The sequence below is a fragment of the Bemisia tabaci genome, chromosome 7 (assembly GCF_918797505.1).
Source record: "Bemisia tabaci chromosome 7, PGI_BMITA_v3".
NCBI lineage: Eukaryota > Metazoa > Arthropoda > Insecta > Hemiptera > Aleyrodidae > Bemisia > Bemisia tabaci.
The window spans coordinates 9,193,423-9,206,147 of NC_092799.1; the positions used below are offsets into that span (position 1 = coordinate 9,193,423).

The following is a 12,725-nucleotide window of genomic DNA, read 5'->3' on the forward strand; positions in this document are numbered from 1 at the left end:
CATGGTGTAAAAGGAACAGGATCATTCTGCCATGCCAAGGAATAACGCCGTATGAACCTTCAGATGTTGCCACATTCCCTTCAACAAAAACCTACTTTACTTGAAAAATTGTGAATGTTTTTCTGTAATTTCTTCAGACAATTTTGTTCGCAATTTTGTCTAAAATGTCTAAAAATTTCCAAGATAAATATGCATTTTCTTTCTCAAAAATGCATGTTTTATCTCGGGCGATTTTGCAACTCTCGGATGTTCATACAACGTTCTTCCTTAGCACGGCCGCATTGCTTGGGCCGTACCTCACCTCAGCAAAAATTTTAGTTTTTTTCTGACAGCTTAATCTTTCCTTCAATCAGGTCCTCAATCGTTACTTGTGTACCCAGTGCAGTCGAACTTCTTTATGAATCGCCCTTTTACCATCAGGCATAATTATATGATGAAAATGAGTCTTTAATAACTGGATCTTGTTTTACAGGAACAAACCACTTTCTTTGGGGAGTCTTTGAAGGCATGTGCTCGTCAGTTGCTCGGAAAAACTTCATAAGTGTCACTGTGCAATTCGTTCCTCTCTCTCTCTCTCAATAGAATATACCACTAGAGAATTTGAGCAGGAGTCATCTGTGTGGTTGGTTCCTTTCTCTGAATTGGTTTGGTTCTATTCGCATTTAGGAGAGGGGGACCAAATTATTAAAAATTCGGAAGAAAAAGAATTATTTTTAGACAAATTTACTTTCTTAGGCAGGAGTAAACAAACGAAACTCCTGAAGCACATCAAAATTAAAATTTTGAAAGTAACTTTTCTCTACAAGAAATAAACAGAAAAACCTACAAAAACAGACCCTTTGCCTTGAACAACTTGTTTCCTTTCTGATAAACCCATGGAATCAAAATGCTTTGCACTGAGAGCTCACTCTGAATCTGCGTTTTTCCATTTCAGGCAGTATGTGAAGACGATGAATTTTTCGAAAATCTCATACAAGAAGTGGCATCTCAAGATCTCGAGGCACCGAAACCTGCTGCCTCGAAACCCAGCTCGGGCACTTACAGTCTCTATGAGCCTGTTTCTTCGAATTCCAACACGGTCAAGACGCCCAAATTTGATAAACTTGCTACATTGAAAAATGTCAAGCCTCTGACCCCTGTTTTAACCAAAATAGACTCCCCGAAAACAAATGGCTCATGTATAGACTCATCGAGTTTTGATGTCTCAGAGTTAATAGATGAAGACATTGAGAATTCTTTCATGGACTCCTCCAATTTTGATGATGGAAAAATTGAGGAAGTTTCCGTAAACACGCCGCAAATTAGTGTGTAAGTTTTAGTTTTATTCCATTAGCCATCAGGCACTCAGTATAGCCTGCAAACATGTTGATGGCTAAAGTGCGCAACCACATATCTCCGTTGCAATGTCTTAAAATTTCTACTTGTATTTTATTATAATGAAGAGAGACAACTCAACCTATAGCTTGGATTTATACGGAATATTCTGCTAACAAAGAAGGAAAATCAAGGACATTTTCAAAAAATTAGGTCAACTAGCGTCCAAAGAAAAAATAAAGTATGACAGGAAGTCTGCAACATCGCAAACGGAGAAATGTGGTTTTGCACTTCGACCATCGATGTGTATCTTGTTTGCAATTTATACAAATGTCGGCATTTGTTTAACAGACTCCAAAGGAAGTTAACTAGTATTCTTACCAAAATATGTAACTGCAGTAAAGCTGTTTGAAATTTGATTTAATGAGGATTGACCAAGGTTTCAGGAAGCCCAACCGTATCAAACGTAAAATTTGAATGGCACCTTGACTGCTTGTCAAATTATGAATGCAAATCGTGGAAACATGTCTGAATTTGTTTTTTTGCTACCCCAAAACAACTTAAATTTTGCTGTACTTCTAATAGTTACGCTGGGGGAAATTCCTTACAAAAACGAGTCCAAGGGGCGTTCCTCAAAAAAATCTCAAAAAGTGTTTGAAAGTTTAGCCTATTTTATGTCAAATCTTATTAACGTAGCTGTTATTCAAAGGAAACCAAATTCAAAGGCTTCTTTCCCTCTGTTCATTTCCTTTGAAATATGCTTACTGAGGCTGCCTCCTCATAAATTTAGGCATGCATCAAGAGATGCAGCTGTGATGTGTTGTCAATGAATATGTAAAATATCATTTGAAAATTTCTCTTTTCAATAGAATTAGAATTTTTAATTGTAGTCAGATGATTTTCCACTAATTTTATATGCAAGATTTTAACGCTTCATAAGTCTACCATATCTTTTTATTCTCAGGTTTAATTTTCCAACATTGCTCTTGATGAGACTTTTTTAAAGAGCTGCATGACATACAATAATGAGTGGCTCCTCATTATGATAATAAATTCGCATTTGCAGTACATTACCAATCGTTGACTACAACTGTCCTTTGTAGTGTAAATTCCTTGTTCAAGCTTGTCGAAAGTTATTCCCTATTTTGACATGTTTTCATTTCACTCATACTGCTTCTGTTCTCTGTATTTTAATCCATCAGAGGAGAAGAAAAATTCAAAGATATTGACACCAAACCTGCGCTCTCTCCAGAACCTGTTGTGAAAAAAACTAGCAACTCCGCCATGTCCAACATTCTACAAACGCAAAATGATCAGTCTTTCGTTCAAGTGAATGTCGACTCGAAAAATCTTCCGTTGACCACCGATGAGTCTGGTAAACAGGTAAGGCTGCAGCAGTCTTGCAGGTTGAATTCTGAATTTATCATGTCTGTAAGTTTTTTTATTTCTTATAATGGTCGTTTGTTGCCAAATTCTTTCAATGTTGGGTAAAAACTTGTTAAAGTTTAAATAGATTACCCTAAGAAATTTCCAACCTTGCAAGTAAAACTTTTCCCTGGGACAAATCTCATAAAGATGGCCTTCGGAGACAAGGCCAGTATATTTATCAATTTGTGTAGCAAATTACAGCCAAGTCCAAAAAGTAGCAAAAATGTATTGCAAGTTTCAAGCATTTTCTTTCAACCTATCATAAATAATGAAACATGACCTTTCTAATTCTCTTTAAATCCCCTAAGGTGTTTCGTTTTTTCTATTGGGATGCTTACGAGGACTACTACAGGCAGCCAGGCGTGGTTTACCTCTTTGGTAAGGTAGCTGTCCCCAGCAGCAACACTCACATCAGTTGCTGCGTTGTCGTGAGAAACATCGAACGCAGGATCTACCTACTACCAAGGGAGAAGGTTAGTGAGCATTCATTTGAAGGATTTGCACTTTGCTTTGATGAGGCATAGCCAAAATTTTAGTTAATTCACCCAAGTTTTTTTCTGACAGATGGATTTAGAGGTTTTCTTGTCTGATTTATTCGATGATTCCATCCGAGATAAATTGGCCTCTTTGATATCGTTTACTCGCTGCCAAAGAGGAATTGAAAGCCCGCATTGAACAGGGAAAAAGCATGACTGCCTGATCCTGGCCTGGTTTCTGACGCTTGCTTTCCAGCTTATCAGACTCTCCGCGACCACTTTCGAATTCCTGAAGCATGCGTTTTTTCGAATTCAGCCAATATTTCGGAAAAAATGTGATCACGACTGATTTCTTGGGGATCTGGCATTTCAGTTGATGTAGAATACATGCCACTTTTCCAATTAATACCTAAGATCTTGATTTTTGAAATTTCAATTTTCTTCCATTTGAATCAGTGGGACTGTCAAAAACAATAGAAATTGAAACACCGGATCCCTGAGAAGTTGGTCGTGAACACATTTCTTCCGAAAAAAACACATTGTGTCGATTTCCCATGTTATTTTGCATAAGGAATTTGAAAATGGTCGCTGGGGTCTGATTGGCTAAAAAGCAAACACGGGAAGCCAGGCCAGGATCAGGCAGTCTCGCTTTTTCCCTTCTCAATGTGGGCTCTTGTTTTCTCTTTGCTTGCTGTCTCGTGAAAATTAATGTCACACATTGGTAATGCATCAAATGTTGTAGCTATAATTATGTCTATTATATGAGTACCAGAAGTAAGTGGAATTTCCTTCAGTTAGCATCTGATGAGATACCCTCAGGCTTACGGCATTCTTTGAAGCTTTGAGGAATACTTCAAACTTTTGAAAATTTTTCTCCAATTCTCAGTCTTTTTTTTAATTGCTGAGTTTTGAATTATTTTGAAATTGATCTCAGAATCTTTCAGAAAGTTAGGAAAGAAGAGCTTCCTTATGCCCTGATTAAGTGACAAAGATAATTATGGCATCCCTGTCTGGTTTTTTTTAATGATTTTCCTCTTCTTTCGCTGTTGCAGAAGTACAATCGTTCTACAAATACGTCAACAGATGAAGAAGTATCTATGATGGATGTTTACAACGAATTCAACAATTCAGTCTCAAATAAGTACCACATTAACCAGTTCAAGTCGCGGAAAGTCACCAAGAATTATGCATTTGACATTCCAGGTGTGCCGCTCAGCTCCGAATATCTTGAAGTCCGGTATAAAGCAACAGATAGAGCATTGCCAGCAGACCTGAGCGGAGAAACGTTCAGTCATGTGTTTGGAACCAACACGAGCTACCTCGAGTTGCTCTTGCTTGAGCGAAAAATCAAAGGGCCTTGCTGGCTGGACATTCAGAATGCAGAACCAATTTCCAATTCCATCAGCTGGTGCAAAGTTGAGGTAGGAAATTATCCTATTTGTGCCTTGGATTCTCATTGGGCAGCAAATTTGCAATTTGCCTAGCAGGATGCCTACCGCACGAAAAAGCGTTGGTATAGTATGGATTATTGGTATGGGGAGTGGGAGTATGGTAGTATGGGTATAGTATGGAGGTCCGTTTAGAAGTATGGAAATTGTGTGAATTTTCCATGGAGAAGTAAAGATATTTAAACATTTTTTTAGTGAACTTTAAAAAATAGTCTTGATGGGTGATCAACAGCTCAGAATAAGTGAACTCACTCAAAGTAAAACTCGACCAACAATTTTTTTGTCAGTCAAAAGTTAGTGCAGTGTTTGGTCCACAATCTCTATTTATTGTTAAAAAATGACTTCATCCATCCTATTTAATGAAAATGTTGATACATCTCAATTTGCTCACACAGAACACTAAAATCCATATCACCAACCTTGCAAAACTTTCAGAAAATTCTCCCTCTTTTTATTTCACTTTCAACTTAACTTTTTTTCGAATTTAGTAACTTAGATTTCCATGTGATACTCAATGTGAAATTCTTTGAGAAATCTTTTTATCAGTCTACTATAACTCTCAGGGTCCATGTTGAATACCATTTCGCTTTCAATTGATTTTGTAGGCTGGATGCTCAAAATTAGAGGACGTGAATGTTTGTGCAAATCAAGGACCAGCCCCACCCCTGGTTGTGGCCACTCTCAATCTGCGAACTTGTTTGAACCAGAAGACTCGAAGTAACGAAATAGTCATGATTAGCTGTTTGGTCCACAACTCCTTCCCAACAGATAAGCCAGCTCCCTCGCCACCTTTCCAACAACACTTCTGCGGTAATAATTTAAAATCAATCAATTTAAGTATGTAGCTTAATAACTTAATATTGCTCACTACTTATCCATATATTGCTCCAAGATGGGATTGGTTTTTTGAAGAAACGTTTCTAAGACAATGCATGGTTTTACTTACTGTTAAAAAAAGAAAAAAAGGTAAATTCTTCTCTTGGTGAAAATTTTTTAGAAATTTTCTTTATATTTCTAGACGAGAATTGAAATTTTTTGGCCACTAGACTCCTGTGGAATCCTGTGGATGAGTTTAACAAAGACACACTAATTAGTATTTTGGGGAAAAATGAATCCGGCTTTGTTTTGAATTCAACCAGGTGCAAATTTTCTCCTGTCAAAACATTAAAAACTATTTTGAATGTGAAAATTGTCGTTAAACTTCGTTCTCAACACCCTACAGAGAAATAAAACATCAAACCTATCTTACTCAATCCAAACTTTATGCGATGTAGTGTATCTCTGTTAAACTTGGTCCATTTGTGAATGTCCCCAGGGAATGAAACTTCAATGCCAAAAAACACAAAAGTTATTGATCGATACTATTGCACAGATGAGTGTTTTTGTGTTCTAAAAATTCTGCCCTGAACACTGCTACATAACAAGTGAAATCACACCTAAGAAAAAGAAAGTTTTTGTGCCGATAGTCATACCAGTGGATATTCCTAAGTTGAAAACTATATAACTAGTTTTACCTTCATTATGTAAAGAATGAGCTGTGATGGGACAAAACAAAACAGTTTGAGTGTTTGGCTTTTATTATTCCGTAAAATTAAATTATCAAAGTGTTAATGAAGAAATAGCATTTATCATTGTGTCTGACCATTTGAGTGGTTCTTTTCTAGCGATGACAAGACCTTCAGACAAAGGATGGCCATATGACTCTAAAGATATTGTTTCACAGTGCAAGGTTACAAAATTGGAAAAGATGGACAATGAAAGGGCTTTGTTGGGCTTCTTTCTGGCCAACTTTTTTAGGATTGACCCAGATCTAGTCGTTGGTCACGATCTCAGTGGGTTCATCTTGGATATCCTCCTCCACCGCATCATTTACAACAAAACACCTCATTGGTCGCGATTGGGGCGTCTGAAAAGAACCAATCCACCTCAAGCAGGAAAGGTTAGTACAGTATGAAACTTGTATGTGTTGATGGTCTACAGTTTTATCGGGACTGCAGATGCAGAGTGTCATGGAGTTGACTGCTTTAACAATAACACTTCATGACTATGGGTCAGTTGAGCCATTGTACAATGGAAAAATGCGTATCTTTACCTCAAAATTTAAAAATCTGTGATCATGTTTTATTTTTAACAGCAAACCACCAAAATATCTCCTTGAAATTTTTTTTAAAATATATTTGAATAAGTAAAGAAAACACCCGAAAAACTTCAAGAATAACTTTGAAAAGTTGATTTGTCTCTTGCGTACCAATTTCCCTTCAAATTGACTTTTCCTTAAAAATGCCTTTTTTGAGAAAAATTATGATTTTCTGGAAAATTGGTGGATAAAGGGAAAAAACGGTGGAAATTCTCTGAATCAGCGCTGAAAATTACCTAAGAATCAACCGCCATACCCTCTGCTTTTTTTCAAAAATAATTTTTTGCATACCTGTGTAGTCAAAAAAAAAAAATTAGATAAATTTACTTTAGAGTTAGTTGGCTTGAAAATTAAAACAGCATTCAGTACTTGATTTTTACTAGTTTTTTTGTTAAATTTAATTTCTCTCTAAAAATTCAAACTTTGATCAGCATCGATAATCTAATCCTTCTTTTTTTCATATATATATATATAAATACCAGCAAACAAAAAAAAAAGGAAAAAAGTGTTAAATTCCAGTTTATAAAAGAGTTTTACTGTGTGGCTTTTGGATTAATTTTTACCTTTAACTTTGAGAACTTAACCTTTGTTTCACAATAATTAGAAGTCTGTTTCATTTCTTTTAATTCAGGGTCGCAACCAGTCTGACAGGTACCCCATGTGTGGTCGGCTAGTCTGTGATTTGAAAATAACAGCAAAAGAATTGATACAGAAAGCTCGTAGTTTTGATTTGGGTCCCCTCTGTGAACAGGTAACGATTTTCATGTCTTTTCATTAAAATTGACCACACAAACTTACCTAGACCTAAAGCAAGGAACACCTGAGAATTGCCTGCATCGACCTAAGGCAAAGATTAGAAGCGGCAAAGACATGTGGGAACTTTTAGAAAGAGAAATTGATCCAATCATTTTCTGTAAAAGTAGTTTGAATTGTGAAAAATCTTGCCAGAATTGCAAAACAGTCTTTACTTGCTGCGGCACACTAATACACACCAACATTGATGGAAAAATGTATTCAGCCAACAGGGTCCAGTCTATATTACGAATTACACGCCTATATTTGCTTTGTAATCTGTAAAACGGACCGCTAGACAGCGTATTGAAACATTCTGATATATTTACCCTCTTCAAAATTTCTTGCAGAACATGATTCACTCAATATAAATTATTCCAATTACCCAACCAAGATACGGATAAACATTTTAATTTTGCACTGATTACGAAAAATTTGAAATGCCCGCTCATAAGAAAAGCCAAAGTCTGCGTTAATATAATCGCACACTGAAACGGTTTTTGCAGGCGTTTTAACCTAACAGTATTCCTTCCCTGCCCTGTTCAATGTGTGAACAATCTGCAACATCTGAACTGAAGTACTAAGATTGAGGTTGCCATATTTTCATACCGCAGAAGTTAATGGTAACGTTTAATGTGAGTTTTAACTCAAGTAGATCACACTCTCATTGAGCAGGAAGTTTGAATTCATGAATTATGAGAACGTCAATATTCTCATTCGGAGTTACTTGCAGTAATGTTTTTTGTACAAATTGTGTCGTCTATTATGTCGTAAATCTGATGAAAAAGTTAAGAATACTGATTCTACAAATAACTTTTCATGGTAATGAAAAATTGGTTAAATTTTTTACCGAATCTGTGTTGGAGAGCTGTTTTTTTTTGACAGCGAAAGTTTACCAAAGCTTCATTTAGATTAAAAATTAAAGTTTTTTTTTGGAACCGTAGTTTTTGTTTAATTTTGCTTTCAAACGTTGTTTATCTTTTTGAATATCATTGTAATTTTGACATACGTAGGTACTCGGGCTGAAAGAAGACGAAAGAGAGGAAAAGAGTCCTGAGCAAATTCGGGATATGTACAGGTAACTCTCAAATCTCATTTCTTCACCTTCTCTATCGAATTTATTTTGCCTCTAAATGATAATTTGTACTCAGTAGCTGCAAATTTTTAAGGGAAAGAATAATTTGTATGTAGGCTGAGACTTTTTGTGAGAAAGATTGTAGATTCAAAATACCGAAGTCAATGGACCACTAGACAAGGTACAAATTTAAGCAATCTGATACATGTTTCTCAACCAAAATTTCTTGTAAAATACGATTCACACAACAAAAATTACTGAAACCAACTCCTAACGAAGATATTAATATTTTTATTTCACATTGGTTACGAGGAATTTGAACTGCCCGCTCACAAGAAACTCAAAGCTCTACGTGAGTCAAATCGCGCACTACTACGGTTTCAGCAAGTTTCTCAATCAAGCAATGTTCATTTCCCACCATGTGTTGTTCAAACTATAAGCAATTTGCTATAGCTGAGCCAAAGCGTCAAAATTGAGGTTGCCAGATTTTTAAATCGCAGATACTGTCATGATAACGTTTAGCGCGCGATGTGAATCACGTAGAGCATTGAGTTTTCATGAGTGGGTGGTTTGAATTCACGCATCAGGAATCATTAAATATCTTCATAAGTAGTTGATTTTGGTAATTTTCGTTGTGCGCATCGTGTTTTACGTGAAATTTTGGTGAAGAAGCGTGTATCAGAATGCTGAAATTCGTACCTTATCTAGTGGTCCATTAACCAAACAAAGTGGCAAGTTTTGTAGCAGCAGCAGTTACTTTTGTAAGCAAAAAATATCACTCAATGAAACTGATCAGCTCTGTCAAACCTCATCTAATCTGCGGTACTAAGGAAGAACGCTTTTGGAGCCTTCAAACGTTGCCAAATCTCTTTTGAAAAATCTCAAATTTTCCTTTGTAAATATTTTTTTTTTAATTTTTCAGGAAATCTTGTTTGTAATTTGATCTAAAGCATTTGAAAATTTCAAAGGAAAATATTCATAACCCTCGTTATAAATAAACATTTTATTTGAAAAAATGTGGCAACTCTAAAATATTCATACGGCGTTTTCCCTTAGTACAGCAATTCAGGAAACACCTCATCTTTCCCTGTTTTACCAAAGATCTTAAAATAATGGTATCAATATTGAATTGGATAAAGAAATAGATATTGACTAATGTATTAAGTTTCATCAACAATATTTATTCTTCATATTTTTTACATTAGGTACTTCTGGGCAAATCTAACAACCCCTGAATCTTTTTCTACTTTATGAGCTGGAGCTCTTTCAAATCTGCATCTTCATCGTTTGAAATCTGTATCAACTCAGCGCGCTATACTATATCATATATTGACTCAACGTTGTAAGTCGGCAATCACATAACTCGGTTTGCGACGTCACAGACTTCCTGTCATACTTCATTTTTTAAACTGAAAACTACTCAACGGCAATTTTTGATTCTCTGTGCTAAAAAAATTGTGCAAATACTTCAAGGAATGATGTCGATTAGTTCTCTCATAAAGAAATAACATAGAGGCGGAGTTTTTCAGACACCGCAAACGAGTCATGTGATTGCTGACTTACACCGTTGATATGTCCCTAAGTGCAATGCACCTGAGGGAAAGGGGATCTAAGGTACCAAAAAAAATGAAAATTAAGGCAATTATATTTTTGCATTAAGGGGATAATTCGGTATCATTTACCTACTACAAAAACACTTGGTAATTTCATAAATTGATTTTTTTGAAACATCTCCGAGTTGAAGAACAAAAACATTTGATTTTGAGCCAAACACTGCTAAAGTTTTGAAACTATTTTACCCCAAGAATTTGGCCCCCTCATCATTAGAAATGAATTTCTGATCGTGTAATGACCCCAATATTGTATTATAAACTCCAATATACCTCCATACTCATATTTGGAAATAAAAGTATACTGTTGCTATTGTCTGACAGCCTTTCAGATGAGTCCAGATGGAGGCTTCGCGCTTTCTTCTATTTTGACCCCTTTCACTTAAAATGCCTCTAATGACAATGTTAAATATACAAATTATGGCTTAAAGTTTAATTGCATGTTCTTGAGATTTGCACTAATCGATTAGCATCAGAAACTGAAATTCGATCACTCTGACCAGAAGTGCAGAATGTCGCTCTCTGGAAAAAGTTGGCAATTTAATCTAAGTCTCCTTTTGCTCAGTTGCATCACAAATGGATACTTACATCAAAAGGAATTATATCCATTATGACATGAATCCTGTCATGCATGTATTCTCATGTATCTCAGGGCTCATGTCATAATGGATTTAGTTCCTTTTGATTTAAATTTGTCCAAACGTCACTCTAAACACAGTCAGAACCGAAAATAAATCACCGATCAGTTTTGATCTCCATTTTACATTCTCTTTTTTTTTGTTTGCTTTTTGTAATCTTCTCCTGTTTGATCCATTTCAGCTCTTCCACTAAACTTCTACATCTAGTCAAATTGACAATGGAGGACACAGCCTACATGGCACGCTTGATGTGTGAATTGAATGCAATTCCTCTTGCTTTACAAATCACCAATATTGCAGGTACAAACCCTAACTGCAAATTACAATATGATTTTACTCATACTCTTCTTTCTTGTATAAATCTAGGGCTGATGACATGTTTTGTCTAAAACTTAGTTAATCTCATATCAATAATGATAGATGGAATATTGCATAAAAGAATTCTTCTAAACTTCTAGTACTAAAAGATGTACGCTTTTAAATAATGAGCTTTTTTACAAAAATTAGCTAATTACTTGTGTCCGTCGGAAATTTAAGTTTACAGTCTGATAAGTTAGTTTAGTGCTGTAAAGAAATCAAAGGAAAAAGCTAATTTCAATCTAAATGGTTTGGAACGAGAAATTCCGAATTTTGCAAGTATCTGAACTAAAACTTATATTGATATACATTTATGTAGAAGTATTCATGGAAGTATAGATGAGGGCCTTCTACTATTAACTCTGCGTCTTTAGGAGATATGTTCAGTGATACATACGACACTTAGAACTGACTAACCAAGCTCACCATATTTTATTTATCAAGAAATGTCTATCAAGCTAGGAAATATACACTTTTCATAAGGCATAACATGCTATCAACAAATTTTAGACTCATTTGATGAGAATTCACATACCATCTTGAGCCAACGAGCGACACCAAAAGTTGAACGGCCGTTTCTTTTTATCACTTTTGCTGTTAGCGTTACTGAAGAACAAATAATACATGGTCACAACATATATGAATAACGCAATAGCGATACACGACAAGTAAATATTCCTGTGAACTGAGTTGTGCTGGATGGTGCGATACTGCTGCAAGATTTGCCAAGACATGCCATCCTTGTTAGGCGTGCAAAAGCGGCGTACGGCTGCAGCTCTTTGTGCAGATTTACTTAGAAGCTTTTGAATTGCATTTTCCTTCTCTTCGGTTTTCAATACATCGTAAAATATGTCATCTCGGTCGCTGGATAGAGAACTTTTAAATGGTGGGTTGTTCCCATTGGGGACGGCCATCTTGTGATTAAATTGTGTGATGGTGTAGATTAACCACCAAAATTAAATTTGTATCCATGGTAACATTATTTTTGCAAATTCATCACATTGAAGGTTATGCTGCTCCGGCCATTTTGTTTCTTAAATATTCATTTTATTTACGCATGCAACATCCAGACATAGACCTCTCAGCTGGTAGGTAGGTAAACGAGAGGTGGATCATTCTATTAAAAAATTTGGAAGAATTACATGCTTAACGTGTTTTTTTTTCTATTTATTTTTAATTTAAATGATGCCAAATTACAAATAAAATGGAATTTAGGAATACTTTTGGCAGTATCGTCATTATAAAAAGAAATTAAGCATGAGAACAGTAGTCCAAAGATATATTTCTAGAGCAGTGGTAAAGAATTTTCACAGAGTTGTAGTTTAAATATTCTGATGCAAAACCTTGTAAACAAATCAAACATTTAATTTGGAAGTTCAGTGAATCAATTCTAAGGGAAGAAAATGCTAATCAATAACCAACAAGGGAGTTGAGGGAGCAAGGCGATGTG

The 12,725-nt window shown here is 35.6% G+C and overlaps 2 protein-coding genes across 2 annotated transcripts in view; one reads left to right on the plus strand and one right to left on the minus strand.

Annotated features, from left to right (window-relative positions):
- The window catches only part of mRpS14 (mitochondrial ribosomal protein S14), a 121,057-nt gene that overhangs the window by 6,487 nt on the left and 101,845 nt on the right, over positions 1-12,725 (minus strand). The window lies entirely within an intron of this gene.
- PolA1 (DNA polymerase alpha catalytic subunit) overlaps positions 1-12,725 on the plus strand; it is a 36,665-nt gene that overhangs the window by 3,285 nt on the left and 20,655 nt on the right. The window contains exons 4-12 of the mRNA XM_019048870.2: positions 935-1,308; positions 2,517-2,697; positions 3,051-3,215; positions 4,271-4,639; positions 5,272-5,476; positions 6,331-6,605; positions 7,435-7,554; positions 8,609-8,673; positions 11,100-11,218. Of these exons, the coding sequence (XP_018904415.2) occupies positions 935-1,308; positions 2,517-2,697; positions 3,051-3,215; positions 4,271-4,639; positions 5,272-5,476; positions 6,331-6,605; positions 7,435-7,554; positions 8,609-8,673; positions 11,100-11,218 (1,873 nt within the window). The remainder of the gene's footprint in view (positions 1-934; positions 1,309-2,516; positions 2,698-3,050; positions 3,216-4,270; positions 4,640-5,271; positions 5,477-6,330; positions 6,606-7,434; positions 7,555-8,608; positions 8,674-11,099; positions 11,219-12,725) is intronic.